Source organism: Sceloporus occidentalis, unplaced genomic scaffold (assembly GCF_023333645.1).
Source record: "Sceloporus occidentalis isolate IW3139 unplaced genomic scaffold, rSceOcc1.0.p SCAF_64, whole genome shotgun sequence".
NCBI classification, from domain to species: Eukaryota; Metazoa; Chordata; class Lepidosauria; order Squamata; family Phrynosomatidae; genus Sceloporus; species Sceloporus occidentalis.
The window spans coordinates 4,681,177-4,708,648 of NW_028317044.1; the positions used below are offsets into that span (position 1 = coordinate 4,681,177).

The 27,472-nt window shown below is 44.6% G+C and overlaps 1 protein-coding gene across 1 annotated transcript in view; it reads left to right on the forward strand.

The window, feature by feature from the left end:
• The window catches only part of LOC149287145 (polypeptide N-acetylgalactosaminyltransferase 17), a 62,293-nt gene extending 43,657 nt beyond the window's left edge, over positions 1 to 18,636 (forward strand). The window contains exons 6-12 of the mRNA XM_089493367.1: positions 2,447 to 2,644; positions 6,975 to 7,092; positions 10,246 to 10,431; positions 10,875 to 11,012; positions 12,584 to 12,679; positions 15,780 to 15,947; positions 16,814 to 18,636. Coding sequence (XP_089349493.1) covers positions 2,447 to 2,644; positions 6,975 to 7,092; positions 10,246 to 10,431; positions 10,875 to 11,012; positions 12,584 to 12,679; positions 15,780 to 15,947; positions 16,814 to 16,942 — 1,033 coding nt within the window. The 3' untranslated portion in view covers positions 16,943 to 18,636. The remainder of the gene's footprint in view (positions 1 to 2,446; positions 2,645 to 6,974; positions 7,093 to 10,245; positions 10,432 to 10,874; positions 11,013 to 12,583; positions 12,680 to 15,779; positions 15,948 to 16,813) is intronic.
• The last annotated feature ends 8,836 nt before the right edge of the window (positions 18,637 to 27,472 follow it).

Sequence of the window (27,472 nt, forward strand, 5' to 3'; positions counted from 1 at the left end):
TAAAAACAACAACAACAGGATTGGATGATAACCAAGGGAGCCCTGGTGGCACAGTGGTTAAATGCCTGTACTGCAGCCATTCACTCGAAACTACAAGGTTGCGAGTTCAAGGCCAGCAAAAGGGCCCAAGCTCAACTCAGGCTTGCATCCTTCCGAGGAGGGAGCTAAAATGAGTACCCAGACTGTTGGGGGCAAATTAGCTTACTTGCTAATTAGCTTACTTGCTGTTCACCGCTATGATCTTTGGAATAGCGGTATATAAATAAAACAAATTATTATTATTATTAATTATTATTGAATCAATCAAATATTATTTAAACTGTAAGCTTCTGAGCCCTCCAGGAATCTTCCTTGGGACTCTTCTCCATCATTACAGAATTTGGGATCGGCCAAGAAATGAAAGTCCAGATATAATCTTGGCTAAGCATGAAAGCAACAGAATCTGTATTAGATCAAAATGCAAATTGTAGGCTTGGAGAATTGGGTGTAATGGTCAGGTTTCACCTGGTTTGTGTGTATACAGTCAATTTCCTTGCAACGTCTCCATTCTGTTGTTGTTATTGGCCTGTTACAGACTGCCAAAATAAAGCTGCTTTGGGTCTCTTTGGAGGCATGCTGTTTAAATGATGCATGGGTCCTAAGAGTCTGGAAGCTGCACCAAAGCTGCCCTCCAGTGCTTAGGAATGGAGTGTGGCTTTGGCGCAACCTCTGGACTCTTAGGACCCATGCATCATTTAAACAGCATACCTCCAAAGAGACCCAAAGCAGCTTTATTTGGGCAGTCTGGAACAGGCCATAGTTACTGGTTTGACAGTGCACTAGGCCTTATGAACTGGAGCTTTGGACCATCAATGATTTGTATTTTATCCAGGAATCCAGGAATCAGTGGAATGTCTTTGGATAACCTGGCATGTTCCAAACAGTATTTTTGTAATTGTACTATTAGTGTACTATTACGATCCCATCTATGGTGAGTTGATTCAGATGTTTTGTTAGTCCATTTGGAATTGCTCCTAGAGCACCTCTCAATGCAGGAATCACAGTTGTTTTCTTTACTGAGATAACATAAAATTTCTGGATCTGTTTGTAGGTCTTGATCCTTTCCTTCTCTTCTTTTCATTTGTGTTAATTTTTGTCCTGCCTTTTTCTCAGTCTGGAACCCATTGTGGTTTACAACAATTAAAACAGGTACAGCTAATAAAATCCACATCTATAGACCAGGGCCATTTTTCACATGCATCCTTCACGGCAGGCTATGCGGCTGTGCAGAAATAAGAAGTGATGTAAAGGTAGTTCTGGTTTTCGCCCATTCTTTTTCCTGGGACTCAGGGGTTGGAAGTTTTGGGGAGCAAAAAGAGATTCTGTTTATGTGGGGAAACTACAAAAATGTCCCACGGTCAACCCCAACCAAATTAGGGTTAGGTTTGGAGAAAACTGAATCCTCAAAGTGGTTCAGTCCGTCTCCAATAAAGACTTTGGAGATCCTGCTCTGAATGGTTCTTTATGTGCTTTCCATAGTAAACAACCAAACAACCAAAAAGCAGAGCTGTATGGTCCATGAACCAATTCATGGAATTCTACTGAAGACTGATATTGTGTAGTTTTTTGTGGGTTTTTCGGGTTCTGTGGCCATGTTCTAGAAGAGTTTCTTCCTGACGTTTTGCCAGCATCTGTGGCTGGCATCTTCAGAGAAGGCTGGCATGGAAAAAGTTGGGTGTGTATATATATATATATACACACACACACACACACACACACACACACACACCATGTGAGCCTGGGAATGCACAACATAACCCAAAAAACCCACAAAAAACTATGGATGCCGGCCATGAAAGCCTTCGACTGATATTGTGGTTTGTTTCTTTGGATGATTTTTATGTTTTACCTTTTTTATTAATGAGTTATTAATGAGTTTAAAAAAGTAATGAGATACAGTGGGAGGATTGTTACAAGGCAATAGTTTCTCTACCATTGCCCTTCATAGATTGCAGTCCTCTTAACTGGATTATCAATTTGCAATTGCACCTAATAGTTGTCTGCTTTGGAACTTTATTTAAGGCTGGTTTGCAAAAAAGGACCTCGCTGTCCTCTGATGATCATATGAGATCATCTTAGGCCTGTTACAGACTGCCCAAAAAAAGCTGCTTTGGGTCTCTTTGGAGGTATGCTATTTAAATGACTCATGGGTCCTAAGAGTCCGGAGGTTGCGCCAAAGCCACACTCCATTCCTAAGCACTGGAGGGCAGCTTTGGTGCAGCTTCCGGATTCTTAGGATGCATGCATCATTTAAACAGCATACCTCCAAAGAGACCCGAAGTAGCTTTATTTTGGCAGTCTGGAACATGCCATAGTTTCCCTTCCCTAGAACCATTTGGATCTAATCTTACTTGACGTATCATAAGTAAATGTCCTTCAAAATGGATTCTTTTGCTTTCCCTTCCAGGGCTGAACCTGTTCTCTCACGGATCCAGGAAAATCGAAAAAGAGTCATCCTTCCTTCTATTGATAATATCAAGCAGGATACTTTTGAGGTTCAGCGCTATGAAAATTCAGCCCATGGATACAGTTGGGAACTCTGGTGCATGTACATTAGTCCCCCAAAGGATTGGTGGGATGCGGGGGATCCTTCATTACCAATCAGGTTAGTTGCAGAATAAGGAGTCCTTGAGCTCCCTGTTCCCAAACTATTTTATTGCATCTAGCCATAAGCAAAAATGACAAAGTACAGTGGAGTGTTTGTTAGAATCATAGGATCGTAGAGTTGGAAGAGACCGCAAGGGCCATCCAGTCCAACCCCATTCTGCCATGCAGGAACTCTCAATCAAAGGATCCCTGACAGATGGCCATCCAGCCTCTGCTTAAAGACCTCCAAGGAAGGAGACTCCACTACACTCCGAGGAAGGAGTTTGTTCCACTGTCGAACAGCCCTTACTCTCAGGAGGTTCCTCCTAATGTTGAGCTGGAATCTCTTTTCCCGGAGCTTGCATCCATTGTTCTGGGTCCTAGTCTCTGGAGCAGCAGAAAACAAGCTTGCTCCCTCCTCAATATGACATCCCTTCAAATATTTGAACAGGGCTATTGTATCACCTCTTAACCTTCTCTTCTCCAGGCTAAACATCCCCAGCTCCCTAAGTCTCTCATCACAGGGCATGGTTTCCAGACCCTTCACCATTTTAGTCGCCCTCCTTTGGACACGCTCCAATTTCTCAACATCCTCTGTGTTATATCATGGGCAAGGATGGGAAAAGAGGCTAGAAAAATGGTCTTGGCATTGAGAGGAAGAAATCTGATTAGTGGTAATCCTTTGAGGATTTCTAGTGCCTTTATTCACTAGGGACTAAAATCTAGGGGAGTTCTTCTCCATGAGGGCCTGACCTAAGTCCAACCAAGACTGTCATGTGAATTCTATTTTGTTTGCCCTGAGTAAGTTTTTATACTTATAACACATATAATTCTCTGAGGAATCTTCCTCTCTTAGCTTCTTTATAGATCTTGCTAAGATGCGCTTCTGAAAGGCACATTGTCTGTCAAACCAACTATGATTATTCTTGTTGGTAGAGCATGTGGGATTAGTGCTTACCAAGAAAGGCCGGGTTTCTTGGACTATTTTGTCCAAGGTTTCCAAGGGGTCTTGGTTTGACATAAGGAGGTCTCTTAACATAATCATCCCTGGAGAGATTAGGAAGTCATTCGCATTTTCATTCATTTTCCCATTCCACCTAAGCCTTTTGAACCCCAGGGGGGTCATATTTTCAGAGGATCCTGACATATTATTTCTAGGAGAGATGGGAGTAGAAGAAGATTACTGTGGCCCGTTACAAACGGGCCGTTTTGTGCATGCGGAGCGCGCACTAGGGTTAGAAAGGGGCAGTGCTTCCACACACCCCTAACCCTAGTGCGCGCTCTGCACGCACAAAATGGTAGCGGCTGTTCCACACGGCCGCTGCCATGAGGACGTCACGACCGCACCACCTCTATACGGGCCGGCGCGGAAGTGACGTCCTCGCTCCATGCCAGGGCGCCTAGTGCGCCCTTAGCGCGGAGAAGGCAGCAGCTCCATTTCAGAGCTCCTTCCTGGTTTGGTCCGCTGGGCGCAGCCTTCACATGGCTGCGCCCAGCGGACCAAAGGAGAAAGGGGCCAAGCGGCCCCTTTCTCATCCTCCCCACTGCCGCGGGGTGTCCTTGGGGCTTGAAGCCCCAGGGACACCCCTTTTCAGGCTGCGGAGAAACGGCGTTTTGCCGCTTCCCCGCAGCCTGAAAAGCGGTGGACCAGGGCCTCAGCGGCTGCCGTTCTGGCCGCTGAGGCCCCAATACAACGTACAAAGTACAGCCCGCCCCAAATGGGCAGTCTGTAACCCGCCTGTGTTTCCCCCCCTGGTCTTGTAACCTACCCTGAAGAGATGGGCCTTTGGTTTGATACAGCAGGGTACTTCTTACGTTGTTTTGTGCTAATCCATTATTGTTTTTACATCCACTTGTTATGAAAAGTTGATATTCACCTTCTCGAGTGCATAGTCTTTGTACATATGTAGATGTTCATCACTCTCTCTCTCTCTCTCTCTGCAAATATATGTGTATATGTGTGTATGTGTGTGTGTGTGTGTGTATATATTCATGTTCTTAATTGTTAATTACTGTATATACTCTAGAAATTTTGGTCAAAAAACTGACCCCAAAAAACTGACTCGACTTATCCGTGAGTCAATGTAAGAAATGTGTCTTAACTCTTATTTAAAAGAAGGAACCCTCTCCTGCTGAAAAGCAAGAGCATAATAGGTGAAGTACTGACTCCCTCTACTCTCTCATCCATCCAACCTTAAGAGTAAGCCCAAAGAGTTATGTCTGCTGGAATTTTATAAGTTCTTTGACATTGTTTTGCTTTGCTTCCTCCTTTAGGTCCTTTGCTATATGCCCCTAAATTCTGCCTTTGACTTATCCACGGGTCATAGCAAAATCCATAATGTTGGCCCCAAAACTTGCCCTCGACTTATACATGAGGTCGACTTATAGTTGAGTATATACGGTATTAGCTTATTTAATAGGAACATGAAGAAGATCATGAGAAATCTTTTAATCCTTTTGATATGCGGTCTTTGGTCCAAGCTCTAAGGAAGGGCAAAGACATCTCCTGCTCATGTCATTTTGGGGAAAATTCATCAACGGCAAAGATTTTCTATTCTGAGAATGCATTTCCTTTGCTTAATCTACATACGTTCCAGCTTCCTAGCTTTCTCCACTTATCTTACATTGTTCATTTCCCTCCACATGTGTTCAATAATAATTATTTAAAGTCTCTTGCATGTTGGAAACATATGGGCTAAGGAAAAGAAGATAGATTTGGAAATGTTTTAGAAAGGAAAATGAGATCAGTGATGTTGTCAAGGTCCGATTGCAAGAAAACGTCTGCCTCGCCCACCAAATTTTAATTCAAAGAAGTTTTAATTCACGACAAAATGGTGAGATTCCTGAATCTAGTTTCTGTTGGACTGTTCCAAGAACACACTGCTCCCATTAGGAATTTGTCTTTGCGTGTTTTTTAAAGGTCTGAAGTGTAGTGGCGTATTGCCAAAGTTTATGCATGATCTGCCACATCACTGAAATCTGGTGCTGCTTAACTTCTATGCTTCTGAACTGTATCCGTGTAGGAAATGGATCCGTTAGCAGAAATGCAACTGGCATTGCGCTGCGGTTATTTTAGTAAAAACTGAAGCTTTTTTCTTTCCCTGAAGAGAAAGGAAATACACATTTGTTCCGTCTAGTTCTCTCTTCCTCTGTTTTATGCAATCATCCATTTAATTTTAATAAACAGTGCGATGCGGCAGCTAAAAAAGGCCAATGCAATTTTAGGTTGCATCAATAGAGGTATAGTGTCTAGATCAAGGGAAGTAATAGTGCCACTCTATTCTGCTTTGGTCAGTTCTCAGCTGGAATCCTGTGTCCACAATTCAAAAAGGACATTGAGAAACTGGAGCGTGTCCAAAGAAAGGCGACCGAAATGGTGAACGGTCTGGAAACCATGTCCTATGAGGAAGGCATTCCTCATAGGGCATGGTTTCCATACCCTTCACCATTTTAGTTGCCCTCCTTTGGGCATCCTCCAGTTTCTCAACGTCCTTTTTGAATCGTGGTGCCCAGAACTGGACACAATATTCCAGGTGGGGCTTGACCGAAGCAAAATAGAGGGACACTATTACTTCCCTTGATCTGGACGCTCACTGATGATGACTCCCACTGGCTTCATATAAATAATACATGAATTAAACAGCTTAGTACAGTGCACCCTTGCTTTACGCAGCGATCCGTTCCCCCCTCCCGCATAAAGCAAATAGTGTGTATGCTCAAGCCCCATTGGGTGCGCACACCATTCTATTTCTGTCGTGCATCTTTCAGCATATACCCTTGTAACTTTGCAGTCAACACTAGAGCCTTAGGGCCCAAAATATTCCTGCCCTAACAAGCAATAGCAAGTACTTTTCTATACCACTTATCAGTTCATTTAAGCACCCCCTAAGCCAGTGGTTCCCAACCTTTCTAATGCCGCGACCCTTTAATACAGTTCCTCATGTTGTGGCGACCCCCAACCATACAATTATTTTCATTGCTACATGCAAATATGTGTTTTCCGATGGTCTTAGGCGACCCCTGTGACCAAAGGGGTCCCAACCCACAGGTTGGGAACCACTGCCCTAAGCAGTTTACAAAGTGTAAGCTAGTTGCCCCCAACCAACTAGGTATTCATTTTAGCAGCCTACGGAAGGAGGCAAGCCTGAGTCGAGCTTGAGCCCCTTTGCTGGTATCGAACTCGCAACCTTATGGTTTGTGAGTGAGGGGCTGCAGTAGAGGCAGGGCTCTAACAAGTCCCCTCCAGCCGAAATGACAAACCATCCGCTTGAGTTGCCTTGGATTTCAAAACTCCAATGTTGCTAGTCAAAATCATTTAAAGACTTTTTTCTCTCTCCATCATTCTCTAGGACTCCAGCTATGATCGGATGTTCTTTTGTGGTGAATCGACAGTTCTTTGGAGAAATTGGTCTCCTTGATCCAGGAATGGATGTTTATGGCGGAGAGAATATTGAACTTGGCATTAAGGTGAGGCCATTGCAATTAGATTATTAGAGTACTGAGGATGGATGAGAGCCAGGAATTTCCCAAAATGTCCATAAACATAGGTTGATCTTGTAGGATAGCAGAAATTATGAGTATTTCGTCAAAAATAATAAGCTGCCTTGCCACTCCATTATTATTATTATTATATTTTGTCCCAGGTATGCTCTTAGCATTTCCCCTTTCTCTACCACCCAAATCAGTAATAAAGGCAATCAAGTTAGATGCCTGATATAAAATATGTTTTCCAAAGCTTCCTTTATTCCTGTGAAATACAGCTGTGTTCATCTGGAAGAAAGTCCATATTAGTACTTCGTGCCACTCAGGAAGAGAGAGGCCCCATACAGACAGGCCAAAATAAAGCTGCTTCGAGTCACTTTGGAGGTATGCTGTTTAAATAATGCATGCATCCTAAGAGTCCGGAAGCTGTGCCAAAGCCATGATCCAGTTCTAAGGACTGGAGCATGGCTTTGGCGCAGCTTCTGGACTCTTAGGATGCATGCATCACTTAAACAGCATACCTCCAAAGTGACCCGAAGCAGCTTTATTTTGGCCTGTCTGTATGGAGCCAGATTCCCCAGCTTAATCTCCCAGGTTAGCTTTTAGAAAGTGAATTATATAAGAATTCCAGGAGCCATTTGAATTGTATGACATAGATTTCTACATTGTTTTCCGGAGTCTTTTTTACCAGTGAAACGTACTGCTTTTTGCAATGTGTGCCACGGTAAGACCTTGACGATTTCTTTAGATATGTTGGCTAGATATTTCTCATGACTTTTCAAGAAGTGACAGTGTTGTGCATCCTTGAATAGATAAATACATCTCATTGACCTCTGTACTGTGCATGTATTCAGGGACGTAGCCAGGATTTTGGGAAGGGGGGGGGGGTCCAGACTAAGTGTCACCATTATAATGGGCCTTGGGTGCGGCGGCGCAGCAACACGCACCATTCATTTTATCTAATGGAAGGGGGGGTCCGGACCCCAAGAACCCCCCCCTTGGCTACGTCCCTGATGTATTTCCTTATTAAAATCTGAGGGCTTTTCACACTACACAAATATAGCACCATGACTCCATTTTAACTATCAATCTAATGTCCTTTATAAACTTGTCCACCCACTCACTGCAAATATCTCAATATTTTTTAAAAGACACAATTATTAGTCCAGTAATTAATTCCATAGTTCAGCAGGTTCAATCCAATTAAATTCTGTCTGATCATTAAATTAAAAAAAAAATCCTTTCACTCAAGTCTTCAGTTCAATTCGGACAGCTTGAACAATTAATTAATTACATAGTCTCTTAATGAATGTCACAGTCTATATTTTCTATCCAGCAGTTCATTTTAATCTCGCCACCACTGTCACCCATTCCACTCCCACATCTTTCTTCCCGGTTCCACCGCCTGCAAACATGTAGCCATGTTTACATATTTGAAAGGATATCATACTGAAGATATGTGAATAGATGAAGCTTGTTTTATTCTGCTCCGGAGACTAAGGCCCTATACAGCCAGCCAAAATAAAGCTGCTTCAGGTCACTTTGGAGGTATGGTGTTTCAATGATGCATGCGTCCTAAGAGTGCGGAAGCTGCACCAAAGCTGCACTCCTGTCCTTAAGACTGGAGCATGGCTTTGGTGTGGCTTCTGGACTCTTAGGACCCATGTATCATTTAAACAGCATACCTCCAAAGTGACTCAAAGCAGCATTATTTTGGCCTGTCTGTATCAGGCCTAAGACACATAGTAATGGTTTTAAATTATAAGAGAAGAGATTCCACTTAATCATTAGGAAGAATTTCCTGATGATAAGAACTGTTCAAGAGTGGAATACGCTGCCTTAAGTTGGAGTCTCCTTCCTTGGAGGTTTTTAAACAGAGGCTGGGTGGCTATCTGTCACGAGTGCTTTGATTTTGTATTCTTGCATGGCAGGGGACTGGACTGGAAATCCCTTATTGTCTTCTCCAAGTCTATGATCCAGTCCTTGCAAGCGTAGTCGTCCTCCCTCCAGATATGTGTAGCTTGCCAGTCTCCCATATGTGTGTCTCACAGAGAGTACGAGGAAGAAAAACAGGTTGCTTATCTGTAACTGTGGTTCTTTAGTGGTCATCTGTGAACTCACACAATGGACCTACGTCCCCTCTGCTACTATGCTCAACTTCCATGGAACTTAGATGGGTTCGATTGGGAAATGTACTGAGAATGCGCAGGACGGAGGGATGGGGTGGGCCTTTAACCAAAGAGATCTGGCTCTAGAAGATTCTGGCGTTGGCCTACGCAGATGCAGGAATCAGGGACGTAGCCAAGGGGGGGGGTGTCTTGAGGTCCGGACCCCTCCTTCCATTAGAAAAATGAATGGTGTGTGCTGCTGCGCCGCCGCGCCCAAGCCCCATTATAATGGTGGCACTTAGTCTGGACCCCCCCCCCCCCTTCCTAAAATCCTAGCTACGTCCCTGCAGGAATCCCATATATGTGAGTTCACATATGACCACTTGAAGGACCACAGTTACATACCAGCAACCTGCTTTTATTTGTATTTGTAGAAGCAGCAACTGTTTTCTCAGAAGAAGCATGGGACATATATTTCGGATTGAAGTTATTCCCATTATTTTAGATTGTTCAAACTGACATATATTTCCCAAAGTGTTTAGAACCGAACTGCGAAAAAAGACAAGTTAGAAGTTATTCAATTGTTTAGAGGTATATAGTGTTAGGTTCACATGTAGTTTGGGGTAATGTCCATCTGGATCCTGCCTTAAGTGCAGAATTTCCAACCGTTGACTGTGCCAACGTTTTATAATACTTGACTATGCCAGCATCTTATAATAATGTGTGCATTTTGTGATGCTATGAGGGATGGGACTGTGGGCATTCTCCCCTCCTACTTGGATATATAGAGGATATACATCCCCTTTGGAGTAGAAAGTATACATATTTGTGCTACGGCAGTACATGTTTTGTAATTTTGCTATATTTTGGTGCTGGCCATGTGCCGTAATAAATTCTTTCATTCGAACTGGACAAGACCCAGGCATGCAATAATAAATTCCTTCTGCTCTATTAGCCACATCGCAGTTATCTGTGCAAGTTGTGTTTCAGTAAGTTTTTCCACCTTAATTTTGATTCCTTATATTGCCAGGTATGGCTCTGTGGTGGTAGCATGGAAGTCCTTCCATGCTCTCGCGTTGCGCACATTGAACGTAAGAAAAAGCCTTACAACAACAACATTGGCTTCTACACGAAGAGGAACGCATTGCGGGTGGCTGAAGTATGGATGGATGATTACAAGTCTCATGTGTACATTGCATGGAATCTGCCTCTGGAGGTAGGTGCATGTGTTTGTAAGGCATATTCTCCTCCAATTTACCACAGTTGTAAGATAGTTTGGTGTAATGAGTAAACATATGCATTTATGACCTGTTACAGACTGCCAAAATAAAGCTGCTTTGGGTCTCTTTGGAGGTATGCTGTTTAAATGATGCATGGATCCTAAGAATCCGGAAGCTGCACCAAAGCTGCGCTCCAGTGCTTAGGAATGGAGTGTGGCTTTGGCGCAACCTCCAGACTCCTAGGACCCAGGCATCATTTAAATAGCATACCTCCAAAGAGACCCAAAGCAGCTTTATTTTGGCAGTCTGTAACAGGCCAGTTCAGAAATGACTTCCCAAGCTTTTTATAATTTTGATCTGTAAAGAAAAGGGGGAAAAAATAATAGAAGGATTCATGTCAGGAAGAAATTCAAGAGGTTTAATGGGATGTCTTTTTCAGAACCCAGGAATTGACATTGGAGATGTTTCTGAACGAAAAGCACTCCGAAAAACTTTGAAGTGTAAAAACTTCCAATGGTATCTGGACCATGTCTACCCAGAAATGCGAAGATACAATAACACCATTGCCTACGGAGAGGTAACTGAACACTGTGAATACAGAATGCACTCAATGTTTTATGTTCTTCTTTCCAGGAAGTTCCTAATGAGTCAGTATTACAGGGGCTGCAATGTGCTGGAATGATCCAGAATCAGCAGACCATATTCCCCTTGGAGGGATCAGATTAATTGTGTAGCAGGACCCAGAGGGCCATTCCATAGATTTATGAGGAATCTGTCTCCAGCTGTACAAAGCTCCTTTTTTGGTGTGTGTGTGTGTATGGAAATTATACTTTTATAAGGCCAATGCAATTTTAGGCTGCATCAATAAAAGTATAGTGTCTAGATCAAGAGGAGTAATAGTGCCACTGTATTCTGGTTTGGTCAGGCCCCACCTGGAATACTGTCTCCAGTTCTGGGCCCCACAATTCAAAAAGGACATTGAGAAACTGGAACCATGTGTCCAAAGGAGGGTGACTAAAATGGTGAAGGGCCTGGAAACCATGCCCTGTGAGGAAGGACTTAGGGAGCTGGGGATGTTTAGCCTGGAGAAGAGAAGGTTAAGAGGTGATAAGATAGCCCTGTTTAAATACTTGAAGGGATGTCATATTGAGGAGGGAGCAAGCTTGTTTTCTGCTGCTCCAGAGACTAGGACCTGGAGCAATGGATGCAAGCTCCAGGAAAAGAGATTCCAGCTCAACATCAGGAGGAATGTCCTGACAATAAGAGCTGTTTGACAGTGGAACACACTCCTTTCTGGGAGTGCAGTGGAATCTCCATCCTTGGAGGTCTTTAAGCAGAGTCTGGATGGCCATCTGTCAGGGATGCTTTGGCAGAGAGTTCCTGCATGGCAGAATGGGGTTGGACTGGATGGCCCTTGCGGTCTCTTCCAACTCTATGATTCTATGAAAGTGATTATTGAGATTCCAGTAGTCAGAGGCCGTGAGCAAAGGGCTTTAATGCACTGAAAATATCACAGATTGCTTTGTCTTTTACACACACACACACACACACACACACACACACTAAGATTAGAACCAAATAACAAGATTAACCCAAGAACAATCTGTAAACAGATTATAAGTTTCAAACAAACTTATCTTTCCTCTAATCAAGGAGGCGTTTTCAGTGATAATCATCAAAGCAAAATTATCAGTTCTTGAAGAATGTCCCACCTAGAGATAACTGTGTTAGATCATAAAATCATAGAAGCTTTCAATCGGAAGGGAAGCAGAGTCCCATTAGTGACTCCAGTAATTCTTATTTGCTACATTTTTAGGCATTTTTTAAATTACTTGGTCTTAGTGGGATTTTTTTTTTAATGGAAACAGTATTTTTAAAAGCAGCATAGCATTTTTAAATAAAATAAATAAATAAATAAATAAATAAATAAATAAATAAATAAATAAAAATCTTACAGTGCCATCAGTTGAGGGTTAATCTGTCATCCAACCAAGGCTTTGAAGTCTGGCTTGAAAGCTATTCCTTCATATGGACTTCACTCCAAATAACCGGATACTCAGATACTCTTGTTCAGAAAATGCATGTTATTCATGAGAGTACCTTTCTCATAGAGCTACAGGAAATAATTCTGCTTTGAATTTGTTTCAGCTACGCAATAATAAAGTGAAAGATGTCTGCCTTGATCAAGGACCACAAGAAAATCACACAGCGATCCTGTATCCATGCCATGGATGGGGGCCTCAGGTTAGAGCAGATATGTTGCCATTACATGAAAGAAGGGTTGTTATAACTGTTAGTAGAAGCTGATATTACGTTTGGGATGAGCGGGTGAATTATGAATGTGTCTAACTGCAATCTTAGCTGAAACAGATGGTAATGACAAAATGGAATCACACATAGTTCTGAATCTGAATATTCGTGACACTCTTCCCACATGTATGGGGTCCAGGTGAAATGTAAGTAAGCTCTAAATGTAAGCTAAGGCCTGTTACGGACTGCCAAAATAAAGCTGTTCGGGTCTCTTTGGAGGTATGCTATTTAAATGATGCATGGGTCCTAAGAGTCCGGAGTCGTGCCAAAGCCACACTCCATTCCTAAGCACTGGAAGGCAGCTTTGGTGCAGCTTCCAGATTCTTCGGGTGCATGCATCATTTAAACAGCATACCTCCAAAGAGACCCCAAGCAGCTTTATTTTGGCAGTCTGGAACAGGCCTAAGGAAGGTCAGGACTACTGCAAGGAAGACGTGGAGGATAATCCCAATGGTATAGAGTATAGAGAGGACCCGTCTCTGAGCTCAGCGCTCTTACAAAAACACATCTGCATATGGCCTCCCCCACCTAATCTTTCTACTGCAATCCAAGTAACCACATGTAGGTTTATTAAATGAAATATGTTGTTGGTGTAAACATTCTCCTCGCTTTCTCATCTCTTTTCTGAAGTGCACATCTAATATATATTCCAACTATGATATATTCTTGACTGACTGACTGTCTGACTGAATGAATGAATGTATATCCTGCCTTTCTCCAAAAATAGGATCCAAGGTGGCTTCTGTATTTAGCTTCTATATTACAGTAGATAGGTTTCAGTGTTGTAGAAGATGAATTTTTGTCTGGCACTTTTATTAGTGTGGATTGTATGTGCGACGTGCATCAATAAACTCCAGTCTGGGAGGTTTGAGCAACACCATTTTAAGGTACATGGACTAAATGACATTGAAATTTAATCCTGGCAAGACAATCCTAATAAGCAAAAGGCAGGTCAAGGAACAGAGATTCAGTCCCGTGAAGGTGAGAGTTTGAGTATATTCCTGGATTCAGTCCTTATCCTGGAACCTTAGGTCAGGAGTGCTTTTGCACATTTAGGGCTTGTGTGTCAGCTGTACCCATTCCCAGAGATAGCAGGGACATGCCACAGACTGCATCCACACTGCACAAATAATCCCGTTCAAGACCATTTTAACTGCCTTGGCTCAATGCTATGGAATTTTGGGAACTCGTAGAATCATAGAAATCACACTCCATGCAGGAATCCATGCAGGGAACCACAAGGGCCTTTGTGCACTGTCAAGGGTATTTTTATTTGTGGTCCTCTTTGTAATAAGTTATGTCTGCAGTTGGTTTTTGCTTTTATTGATAATTTAATAATGTTTTAAACTTCTGTATAAGATAAATTTTGGGCTCTGTTTGTTTTACCTGTTTTAAATCACCCTGATTCACAAAAGTAGGATGTAAATACACTGGACCCTGCCCTGCCGGTTCTGGTGGACCCCCCATATTCTTCAATGGGTTATGACATGTGTGTCTGCACTGCCATTGGTGAGCCACAGACACTCCAGTGTGGCAGGTTCATTGTAAATATGATGATGCCCACAGCCTTGACTATCACCATGACCCTGACCTTGGCAGAGAGATTGTTATGGCATTTCTGTATAGGCATTCCAGATGGCTTGGCACTAAAATGTCTGATTTTACAACATGGATGTTGCAAACCCGGGAACTGATGGCCACAGTTGGCACTGGAGTGAGGAGTTTTCCACATAGGTACCATGGTAATTTGTCGCATGGCAGGAGTATCCCCTGGTGATGTGGGACATGTGCCTTTTGGTGACCTGGATTTCACGTTTGGAAAATGTAGAACTTTGGCCTGTTACAGACTGCCAAAATAATGCTGCTTGGGGTCTCTTTGGAGGTATGCTATTTAAATGATGCATGGGTCCTAAGAGTCCGGAGGTCGCGCCAAAGCCACACTCCATTCCTAAGCACTGGAGGGCAGCTTTGGTGCAGTTTCTGGATTCTTCGGATGCATGCATCATTTAAATAGCATACCTCCAAAGAGACCCGAAGCAGCTTTATTTTGGCAGTCTGGAACAGGCCTTTGTCTTGAACTTGGATTGTATGGAAGATTTTGAAATTGCCTTCCAGCGGTGTGATACTGGACTGGATTTGGATAATTTAGTTAGCCAACTGGGTAACCAGTTTGTGGAATATGGACGTTCTGCTTGTAGGGCTTGTGTGTCGTGGAATATCACCGGAGTCATATGGATCAGCGATTCATCAGTTTTCTTTTAAACAGAAACCAGGGTGGGATCAAAAATAGGCACAATAGGCAAGCTTGTTTTCTGCTGCTCCAGAGAATAGGATCCAGTGGAACAATGGATGCAAGCTCCAGGAAAAGAGATTCCACCTCAACATTAGGAGGAACTTCCTGTGACAGAAAGGGCTGTTCGACAGTGGAACAAACTCCCTCAGAGTGTAGTGGAGTCTCCTTCCTTAGAGGTCTTCAAATAGAGGCTGGATGGCCATCTGTCGAGGATGCTTTGATTGTGATTTCCTGCATAGCAGAATAGGGTTGGATTGGATGGCCCTTGTGGTCTCTTCCAACTCTACGATTCTATGATTCTACCTAAAGACTAGGAATATACAGTATATATATATATTAGTGTAAGAGCTGTTGGACCTAGATTGCCTAAGCAGAGGTTGGAGGGCCATCTGTCGGGAATGCTTTGATTTGGATTTCCTGCATGGCAGAATGGGGTTGGACTGGATGGCCCTTGCGGTCTCTTCCAACTCTTTGATTCTATGATTCTATGACAATGTCTATTTTGCAAAATGCAAAATTACATCAGTTATCAAAGTTTTTACCCCCACTTTGAAATCAGACTTGTTTTTCCTGCCCATGATTTGGCATTTAAAATTGCTGGAAGATCACTTTCTTAGGCACTACAAGCCCTTTAAGGAAAGAGATATATTGTCGTGGTTGCAGCAGCTTTCCTGTTCCTGTCTGTGCTGACTATGCTGATCACGAAACAGCTACATTGAATGTTTCTCCCTTTGCATCCAGCTTGCCCGCTATACCAAAGAAGGATTTCTTCATTTGGGTGCCCTTGGAACCACAGTCCTCTTGCCAGACACTCGCTGCTTGGTGGATAACATGAAGAGCAGATTCCCACAGCTCCTTGACTGCGACAAAGTAAAGAGCAGCCTGCATAAGCGATGGAATTTTATACAGGTCTTATACAGGTTTTATACTATTTCACAAAGATGACTTTTGCTCCCCTAATCTCCGGTTAAACATGGCTGTCATATATTGCTGTGCTGAATGACCAATCCTCTTGGTTGGACATTCAGCCTCCAATAGTGATGTTAATTCAGGACGTCTGTGCTGGCCAAATGGCCGTAATAAAGTTATTATTATTATAATTCAGGACGTCTGTAACATTTTTGAGATTAAGGCCTGTTACAGACTGCCAAAATAAAGCTGCTTCGGGTCTCTTTGGAGGTATGCTTTTTAAATGATGCATGCATCCTAAGAATCCGGAAGCTGCACCAAAGCTGCACTCCAGTGCTTAGGAATGGAATGTGGCTTTGGCGCAACCTCTGGACCCATGCATCATTTAAATAGCATACCTCCAAAGAGACCTGAAGCAGCTTTATTTTGGCAGTCTGTAACAGGCCAATGAGACCTGGATGGATATCATGACTTCCTAAAAAGCAATATCAGGACTTGCATGTTCTTTCTGTTGCTGAAGCCTGTCAATCCGGAACAGACATGCAGTGGGCCAATTTTAGGTTGGTTTTTTGTTTCTTCCCCTTCCCCCACTGCATGTATTTACAGTGCTTTATAAATAAAGGTTAATAATAATGTATGGTCTTGGCTGCAACACATTTTCTGTATGATACAGAGGTGAGAGAAAGTAGAATGCAGTCCAAAGAGTACTACTGACCCAATGAGTACGTCACCAAAGAGATACTGAGAGGCTGAATCTTAGTGAAACCCTTTCCCCATTCAGTTCCAATTTAGTTTTGTTTCCCTTTCCATTAAGAAAACCTGATTTGATTTGATTGATTTTACTTTTCTTGTTGTTGTTGTTTCAGCATGGTGCAATTCTAAACAAAGGGACGGGACGCTGCTTGGAAGTGGAGAATAAAGGCATTTCAGGTATGGAGCTTATTCTTCGGAGCTGCACAGGACAAAGGTGGGCGATTAAAAATTTCATCCGCTAGAAAACCACCCTTAACTCTTCGTTGAGCAAAAGGAGACTTCATAAGGGTAGGCATCTTATCGGACTCTGCTCTGTTCAGAATATCAGGGAAGACTCTTTAGGAAAAGAGAAGATTTTTGTTTTTTAACTTGATTACCTCTCTGCTGACTCCAATGGGATGGCTGAAAAAATACTCTCCGTGTGAATATTTCATCGGCATGACATTTCTGAAGGATCATAATTTATGCTTGTAAATGCTTCCCAGATTGAAACAAATACGTCAAAACAATGGTTTAGCAATGAACGAGTTTGGTCCCAATAGAAAGGAATATCAAGCGTAATCTCAACATTTTCTCCAGGACGACATGGAATAAATCCTCAATCATTTTCCAACTTGTTTTGGGACACGTCCACATTTTTCCAGACACCTAAACTATGTGCATCCAAGGCTTTGCATATTTTTGAAGCCTGCTTCCAGAAAGGAGAAAGAGAGGAAGACCCAAAATGAGCACAATGTGAGGTCCTTTCAACATTTGCGTTGAGGTGTTCCATGTTTCCCGAGCGCACTGGGCCAGATCAGCCAAGCGAAGGGGTATTTTCAGGACTGACATAACATTCTGTCTGTCAATTTCTAAAGGTGTAGCCATTATTTACGTTGTAAAGATCTTTTAACAAATGTGAAACCAGGAGAGACAACTGCAATAATGCCATGCTTTGAGCATCTGGGGATATTCATAGATTTATGGCACATAAGAAAGAAGATTGGTGATAATACTCTAGCTCAGTGGTTCCCAACCTGGGAGTCGAACGACGCCTAAGACTATTGGAAAACACATATTTGCATGTAGCGATGAAAATAATTGTATGTTTGGGGGTCACCACAACATGAGGAACTGTATTAAAGGGTCGCAGCGTTGGGAAGGTTGAGAACCACTGCTCTAGCTAGTATAAGGGAATGTTCCCAGGTGATTAATCAAAGCTGTGATAGTGTATTGTTTCATGGAATCATAGAACTTGAAGGAGTCCCAAAGGCCATCAAGCTCAGTGAGAACGTCCCCAGCAGGTAGCTCTCCAGCCTCGGTTTGAAAGCCTCCACAGCAAGAGACCTCTTTACCTAATAGGTTCCATTGTCAAACAACTCTAACTGTCAAGATGTCCAACCAAAATCATGCTTTTTGTAACTTAAAACTATTTGACCTGGTCCTACCAGGGATGTAGCCAGGGGGAGGGGGTTCTTGAGGTCCGGACCCCCCCTTCCATTAGAAAAATGAATGCTGCGTGCGACTGTGCCGCCGCACCCAAGCCCCACTATAATGGTGGCACTTAGTCTGGAACCCCCCCTTCCTAAAATCCTGGCTACGTCCCTGGTCCTACCCTCTGGGGCAGCTGAGAACAAAGCATAGCATTTACATTTCCGTACCACGTAATAGTAAACTCTGCACTCTCTGAGTAGCTTACAGTCTGTAATCCAATTGCCCTCAACAAGCTGGGTATTAATTTTACCGAGTCAACCTTGGAGCCCTGGGATCGGACTCATAACCTGGGATTGCACTCACAAGTACCAGCATTTAACCATTGCGCCACCAAATCTGCCCCTTTCTCTCTGCAGCGCCCTTGAGATACTGAAAGAGTGCAATATTTTCTCATCATTCTCTTTACTTGGTTGAACACGTTTAGCATTTACCTTAACGCTTCTAATAAAATAATAACAATAATAATAATTATTATTATTATTTATATCCCGCCTTTCCCTTTCGGTGATCTAAGCGGGTAACAACAGTCCAATATAACATTTCAAAACAGTAGTAACATGATCCCAATCCCAGTGATGGTGAACCTGTGGCACGCGTGCCAGAGATGGCACTCAGAGCCCTCTCTGTGGGCACATGTGCCATCGCCCCAGCACAGAGTTTGTTACTAGAAAGCCAGAGGGACACGGCACTTTGCAATAAGTAAGCTATTTTTGGGCAATGGGAAGCCAGTTCGAATGCAATTCAAACTCATGTGAATTTGCTGAACTAGCGAATTTACGTGAATACAGTCTGGCCCCACTTTCTTTTCATTTGAAATTGAGAACAATTCCTCCCGTGTGATAAACTCCATTGTAGCCATGTTTAAATATTTGAATACATTGAGGATGGAACAAGCTTGTTTTCTGCTGCTCTATGGAGTTGGACCTGGGGCAGTGGATTGAAACTGCAGGAATATAGGCCTGTTCCAGACTGCCAAAATAAAGCTGCTTGGGGTCTCTTTGGAGGTATGCTGTTTAAATGATGCATGCATCCTAAGAATCCGGAAGCTGCACCAAAGCTGCCCTCCAGTGCTTAGGAACGGAGTGTGGCTTTGGCGCGACCTCCGGACTCTTAGGACCCAGGCATCATTTAAACAGCATGCCTCCAAAGAGACCCCAAGCAGCTTTATTTTGGCAGTCTGTAACAGGCCATAGATTCCCCATAAATTTTAGGAACGCCTTCCTGGTATTAAGAGCTGTTTGACGGTGGAACGCAGCCCTTCAAAGTGTGATGGGTTCTCTTTCTTTGGAGGTTTTTAAACAGAGGCTGAAAGGCCTTCTGTTTCAGGTGTTTTGTGTATTCCCGCATGCCATGGGGTTGGACTGGATGTCCCATGGAGTCTCTTCCAACTCTGCCATTATAGGGTTCTATTCTGTTTCCCCCTTTTCTGTGATGTTTCAGACAATTGCCCCCTTTCCTCAACATTTTATTAGGCAAAGAAAAAGCTACGAATCGCAAGCCTACATGAAGGAGGGAGAAACCAATTCCACAGACTGAAAGTTCATTTCCTAAATCTCTCTCGCACCCACACAACACTCCTTTCTGATGCTGTATCTGGTTGCATCTTCTTTATATTGCCTTCTTTCTGTCTCTTTATGCATTTGATCTTCCTATTGCATCCCATGTTGTATTGTTCCCAGCACAATCTCCTTCCATTCTCTGGTTATCCTTCCAAGAACCCAGTTCATCTGGAAGGACTGGTTCTTGTTGGGTCACAGACCAGTGTGTGTCTTCGTTTCCATATTTGTTTGCAATTTTTGCAAAGCTGAGAGGAAATACACAATCAGCTGTCAATTATTGTTAACGGACCTTTGTGAAAAACATTTAAAATAAACAACTCACGGGCATCGAGTCTTTCACCCCGAAGAGAGAAAGACAGTTGTTTCCTTATTTTGTATCACAGCGCAGAACTATTCTAATCCTGGCAATGATACTGATCTTTGCATTCGGTTCATGGTCTGCGCATGCTGTCCTTCCGTTCGACTTAGGAAATGAGATACTTGGTGACAGTGGCATCCATCGAATATTGAATGGTGTCTGGCATATCTTGGATTTTCTCCCCATCCCACCTCACTCCCATTATATCAAGAAAACTGTCATTGCCCATTCTTAATCGAATTTTGCTTCCCTCCCAATTTCCTCTAATCGCCACTAAAAATTAAACACAACGGAAATTCTATGCAGCGTTGGGTATGCAGAGAAGTCACTTCGTTTTTCTCCCTTCATATAACTGGCATAACGTTCCCAATAAATTTTAGCAAATGTGTTGTGCTATTATTCTTATTAAGCTTTATTTATATAGCGCTGTAAATTTACACAGCACTGTACATAACATCATTTAATTAGACGGTTCCCTGCCTTCATGCTTACAATCTAAGAAGACACGGCACAGAAGGAGAAGGGAATGGTTGAGGGGAAGGGGATCAGGTCCAGCATTCTTCTCTCCCTCTGAGTCCTGGACCAAGGCAGATGGACAGATGGAGGGCTCTGTATCTTAAGGATAGGCCTTAATCAAGGAACGATCAAGGAACCTGTTTGTTCCTTGATCGTTTTTATAACCTTCTGCTAACCAATAACCATCAGAATGCAGACGGACACTTGCAATAATCATTATAATGCGAGTGAACAATGTGAACAATGACCGTATTTTCCAGTGTATAAGACGACTGGATGTATAAGACGACCCCCAACTTTTCCATTTAAGAGTTTGGCATATATTTGGCATATAAGAGGTACCCCTCTTCCAGCACATGTTAAGGCTAAGAGATGCCTCAGAGAGGGGGTCTCTTTTTCCCCTCCGCACACTCGGGCTGCATCCACATTGGAGAAATAACCTGGTTTGGCACCACTTTAACTCTTTTCTGGCTCAAGGCTATGGCATTCTGGGAGTTGGAATTTGTTGTGGGCCCAGCATGGACCCCATCACAAACTCCAACTCCCAGAATCCCATAGCCTTGAGCCAGGGCAGTTAAAGTGGTACCAAACTGGGTTATTTCTCCAGTGTGGATGCAGCCTCCCTTTCCTCCCTTTCTAGTGCAAAATCTTCATTTCGCGCCATTGAGGTGGATCCTTGCAGCTCCACAAAACCCAGTCTGGGGTTTAAAAATAAAAGATCCACCCTTTCCGCTTCTTTCCCCCACTTTTCCTATCTCTTGGCTTTCCTTCTATATGAGTGAGTGAGAAAAGGGCCAGAGGAGGATACTGAAAGAAAGAAAGAAAGAAAGAAAGAAAGAAAGCCAGGCCTTTATTTTTTACCTCCAGCCCCTGCCATTTAGAGAGGCTTTGGCTCCGCTTTCCCCATTGCCTGTCCATCAGGCCCTGTCTTCCAAGGAAATATGTTTTCATAAGATCCATCCATCCATCCATCCATCCATCCATCCATTTAGATAGATAGATAGATAGATAGATAGATAGATAGATAGATAGATACTAACAGTGTAAGCATGAGTTACCTTGGCTCTGGTCTGGCGCCACAACAAACTACACTACCCAGAATTCCATAGCATTGAGTCGTGGCAGTTAAAGTGGTGTCGAACTGGATTATTCCTGCAGAGTGGATGCAGCCTCAAACTGAATTAATTCTGGTATGTGTTTTCAACCACAGCTCCCCAAAACCCTATTCAGTTCTTCCCCAACTCTCTTGTCTCTAGGATTCACACACACACACACACACATACTACTCTCAGGACGTATAATGATTATGTGAGAATATTATTATTATTATTATTATTATTATTATTATTATTATTAGGTGAGAATATTTTCCCATAGGGAACCATAGAAGCATACTTGCTCATAAGGAAGCACTAGAGAATACTTTCTCATAGGGAACCATAGGAGCATACTTGCTCATAAGGAAGCACTGGAGAATACTTTCTCATAGGGAACCATAGGAGCATACTTGCTCATAAGGAAGCACTGGAGAATACTTTCTCATAGGGAACCATAGGAGAATAATTTCCAAAAGGGAATTAAATGAAATGGTTGCCAGGCCTTTTGAAGAGGCATAAACCCATGCCAAAAAAGAAGGGATTACAAGGAGAGGATGAAAAGGAGGAGAGCATTCAGGAGAGAATAAAGTGGAAGGCCAAGGAAAGAAGACGGAAGAATAAGTAGAGAAGGCAAGGAGAAGTGGAAGGGAAAGGAATGAAATGCAGATGAGAAAGGAACTAAGATTAAGGATAAGCAAATGGACATGTATGCTTAGAAAAATGAGGAAAGGAAAAGATAAGCAAACAAACAAAACGGCTAACCCTATATATTCTCCTAAGCCTGGTCCTTGACAAAACTCTCCCAGTCTAGGAGTAATTCACATTCGCTATTATCTCCCTGAGGCGGGTTACAGAGCGCCAAAAAGTGGTGGTCTGCCGCCACCGCCGCTGGTTGCTGTGTCCGGGAACTGCAGCAGCCAAACGGCACAGTTCCCAGACGCAGCAAAGAAAGAGCACGAAAATCGGGCTCCTTCATGGGTCCCGGATGTGATGCCGCGAGGCACTAGTCGCGCACTCGTGGCGTCATATCCGGGGTGCGGCATGCGGACGCAGAGCGTCCTCTAAGAAAACATGGCGGCCCCCATGTGGACGGGCGGCACTATCTCTTACGCGCTCCACGCATACTAGGGTTGGGGACCGTGAAGAAGAGACGGCTCTTCCTAACCCCGGTACGTGCGCACTGTGCGCGCGTTTGTAATGCACCTTAGTCAAGGATTTAGAGCAGGGGTAGGCAACCTTTTTGAGCCGGGGGCCGGGTTTCTGTCCCTCAGACAACTGGGGGGCCGAAGCCGGGGGGGTGGAGCTTCCACCCTCCGGGGGCGGTGCCACACACTGGGGGTGGAGCTTCCACCCTCCAGGGGCGGGGCCAGTGCTGGAGGCCTCGCCCTCTTTCCGGGCCCCTAACGGGGCCCAGGTCCTGTCAGGGGCCTGCAAAAAAGCCAACGGCGGGCACCAGCACTAGAGGCCTGGCCCTCTTTGCCAGACCTGCCACCCCCCATCTCACATTCATTCTCTTTTCTTCCTCCCTTTTCCTTCTTCCATCTCCTTTTCTCATTCTCCCACTTCCTTCCCTCACTCCCACTCTTTTTCCTTCCATCCGTCTCTCTCTTCCTTCCTTTTCCTTATTCTTCCCTTTCTATTTCACTTTCACCTTCTTACTACCCTTCCATGCCTTTCTTCCTCCATTTCCTTTATTCCCCCTCTCTCACTCTCCCTTTTACTCTTTCTTTCTTTCCTTCCATTCATCTTTCTTCCTTTATTTCCCCTTTCTTCCTTCCCTCCATTCCACCTCTTCCTTTATTTCCCTCTCCCTTTCTCTTCCTCTTTCCTTCTTCCTTCCCTCCTGTCTTCCTAGCTCCCTTCCCTTCCCCCCATCTCTCTCTCCACACCTCTTTCCTTCCTTCCTTCTTTCCCTTCCTGCTGGAGGCAGAGGTCCATCCCTTCTTCCTTCCCATCTCCCCTTCTCTTTCTCCTTCCTTCCTGCCCTATGTCTCCCTTCACATCCCCCTTTCCCTCATGTCTGTCTTCCTCCCTCCCTTCCCCATCTCTCCCTCCACACATATTTCAATCCCTCTTGCCTTCATTTCCCCCTTTCTTTCTTCCTGGCTCTCTTCTCTTCATCTCTGCCTCCACACAGCTCTTTCTTTCTTTCCATCCCTTCCACTCTCTCTCCTTCCTTTCATCTCTTTCCTTCTTTCCACCCATCTTTCTCTTCGTTTTCCTTCCCCCTCCCTTTCTCATTCTCCCCTTTCCCTTTCTCTCCCTCCACCTCTGTTCCTTCCTTTCTTTCCTTCCATCTGTCTCTCTCTTCCTCCCTTTCCTTATTCTTCCCTTTCTATTTCCCTTTCACCTTCTTACTACCCTTCCATGCCTTTCTTCCTCCATTTCCTTTATTCCCCCTCTCTCACTCTCCCTTTTACTCTTTCTTTCTTTCCTTCCATTCATCTTTCTTCCTTTATTTCCCCTTTCTTTCTTTCTTCATTCCCTCCATTCCACCTCTTCCTTTATTTCCCTCTCCCTTTCTCTTCCTCTTTCCTTCTTCCTTCCCTCCTGTCTTCCTAGCTCCCTTCCCTTCCCCCCATCTCTCTCTCCACACCTCTTTCCTTCCTTCCTTCTTTCCCTTCCTGCTGGAGGCAGAGGTCCATCCCTTCTTCCTTCCCATCTCCCCTTCTCTTTCTCCTTCCTTCCTTCCCTATGTCTCCCTTCACATCCCCCTTTCCCTCATGTCTGTCTTCCTCCCTCCCTTCCCCATCTCTCCCTCCACACATCTTTCAATCCTTCTCGCCTTCATTTCCCCCTTCCTTTCTTCTTTCTTCCTGGCTCTCTTCTCTTCATCTCTACCTCCACACAGCTCGCTCTTTCTTTCTTCCTTCCTTTCTTTCTTTCTTTCTTTCTTTCTTTCTTTCTTTCCATCCCTTCCACTCTGTCTCCTTCTTTTCATCTCTTTCCTTCTTTCCACCCATCTCTCTCTTCCTTTTCCTTCCCCCTCCCTTTCTCATTCTCCCCTTTCCCTTTCTCTCCCTCCCTCCACCTCTCTTCCTTCCTTTCTTTCCTTCCATCCGTCTCTCTCTTCCTTTTCCTCCCACCCTTCCTTTCTCATTCTCATTCTCATTCTCCCTTCTCCCCATCTCTCCCTCCACACCTCTTTCTTTCCTTCCCTCCTTTCCACTCTCCTTCCTTCCATCTCTTCTTCTTTCCCTATCTTTCTCCCTTTCTTTCTCTCCCTTCCACTCTCTCTCCTTCCTTCCTTCCTATCCTCACTTCCCTCACCTGCTGGAGGCAGAGGTCCAGGAAGGAGGAGGCCAGCGGCTCCCCAAAGGCCCCGCCCGCTCGTGTGAGAGACCTTTGGCCTCTCGCGCGAGCGAGCGGCGCCTTCGGCCTCTCGCGCAAGCGGCCGCTTGCACGACAGGGAGGAGGCCAGCGGCCCCCCCAAAGGTCCTGCCCGCTCGCGCGCGAGACCTTTGGCCTCTTGCGTGAGCAGCGGCTCGCGCGAGAAGGAAGAGGCCAGTGGCCCCCCCAAAGGCCCCACCTGCTCGCGCGAGAGACCTTTGGCCTTTCGCGCGAGCAGCGGCTCACGCGAGAAAGAAGAGGCCAGCGCCCCTCACAAAGGCCCCACCTGCTCACGCGAGAGACCTTTGGCCTCTCACGCGAGCGAGCGGCGCCTTTTGCTTCTCGCACGAGCAGCGGCTTGCGCGAGAGGGAGGAGGCTGGCGCCCCCCCAAGGGCCTGGTGCTGCTGCCGATTGCCGCCGCGGCGGCAGCACCGGCCGCGGGCCGGTCCCCTGGCCTTGGCGGGCCGCATGTGGCCCGCGGGCTGGGGGTTGCCGACCCCTGTCCTAAGCCCACCCTTCAACACTCCTTTTCCGTCTCTGTGGACAACATTTCTATTCAACCAGTCCAGCAAGCCAAAATCCGACCATATCTCTCCGCCTCTACTGCCAAGAACCTGGTCCATGCCCTAGTGATCTCCCGACTTGATTACTGTAACGCCCTCCTGGCTGGGCTTCCTCTTTCTCACCTCCGTCCTTTAATCTCTGCCCAGCATTCAGCTGCACGCATTATCACTTCCACCCACCGCTCTGACCACATCTCTCCTGTGTTGGCATCCCTTCACTGGCTCCCCCTCCCTTTCCGCATTCAGTATAAGCTCCTGCTGTCGACATTCAAAGCCCTCCATGGACTGGCCCCTCCTTACTTATCAGACCTTCTTTCTCCTCACCTTCCCACCAGGGCCCTCCGTTCTGGTAGTCAAGGGCTCCTGTCTCAGCCCAGGATTTCCTCTGCCCCATCCCGGATTCGCCCTTTTTCACTTGCTGCCCCTCACTCCTGGAACCTTCTTCCTCCACAAGCAAGAGCCATCACTTCTTTAACCAGCTTCAAAACAGAGTTGAAAACCATCCTGTTCAGAGAAGCCTTCCCAGGCATTGCATAATTGTCGCTTATTATCTGATGTTCTTTTGGTGCCTGTTTATCGAACCATTTCCTGTATTGCTATGCATTGTATATGTATTATCCTACTTGAGAGTATGTATTTTCCCTGGATGAAGATTAACCATCCATGATGAAGCCAAGCCCTCCCTCCAGTCCATCTGCCTTGGTCCAGGCCTCGGAGGTAGAGAGGAACTGCTGGACCTCTGACCCTTTCCCTCCAACACTCCCTTCTCCTTCTGTGTCATGTCTTTTTAGATTGTAAGCCCGAGGGCAGGGAACCGTCTAACTAAAAAGATTGCTTGTACAGCGCTGTGTAAATTTACACCGCTTCATAAATAAAGGTTAATAATAATAATAATAATAATAACAACAACAACACTAAAAGGCAGGAGCTGTTCTTCCAAGCTGCCTCTCCTTTAAACCCGTGAAGATAATCTCAGGACAGTCAATTTTTGAGGCACTTAATACCATTCCTTTTCCTTTTTCCTCCTTCTCTCTTTCTCTTCCTTTGACTGACAGCCAGGAACCCCTCCATTCCTCCTTGCCTCCAGGTGGCACTGTTCCCTCCTTTTCTCCTCTCCCAGTTTTATCCCATTTGTCATCGCAGCTTTTCTTTTTTCTCCTTCTTCATCACAAGATGCAAAAAGGCTGAGATGGGCAGAAAGAGAGAAGTGGGAGGTTAGAATGAAATGATACAGACAGAAGGGGAGCCTTTCCTCCCTTTAGGCTTCTGGATAAGGATAGAAAGAATGGAACAGCTGTTTGCAAAGCTAAAATCATTTCTCTATAACCTTCCCTGAAAGAACTTCTAACGGAGAAACATACTCTTTAGCAAAGCTGGATAAAGCAAGAAAAAACTACTAAAAACAATACTAGTCTAAAAAGCAGCGTTGCCAACGAGCCTCGAAGATAATAATTCCCCAAACGTTTGGCCAAAACTCACCAAATCCCCCCCCCCCATATATCACCAAATACTTATTTCAACTCTCAAAATTACCATTAAAACCAATCACCAAAATCACACCAAAGGCCCTGAAAAGTACCCATTTTGGTGTGAAAGTCATCATATTGGCAACACCGATCCTGCTGTTCACAGATCCTCCCTTTTTCACGCTCTTCCACTATAGGGTGAGACCAGACCCTTCCCTGAGGCCCCTGCCCACTAGGCCCCACTGCCTGCCCTCTGGCCCTAGCAGTGCCTTTCCCCAATAACCCTCTCCAGGTCCCCTGAGCCAAACCCTCCCTGCCCTTCCAGCCTCACATCACAGGGGGACCTTCTTTCCCTTGGGGAGACTTTGGCCTCCTCCTCTCTTCCCATTGGTCTAAGATTTGCATGGCC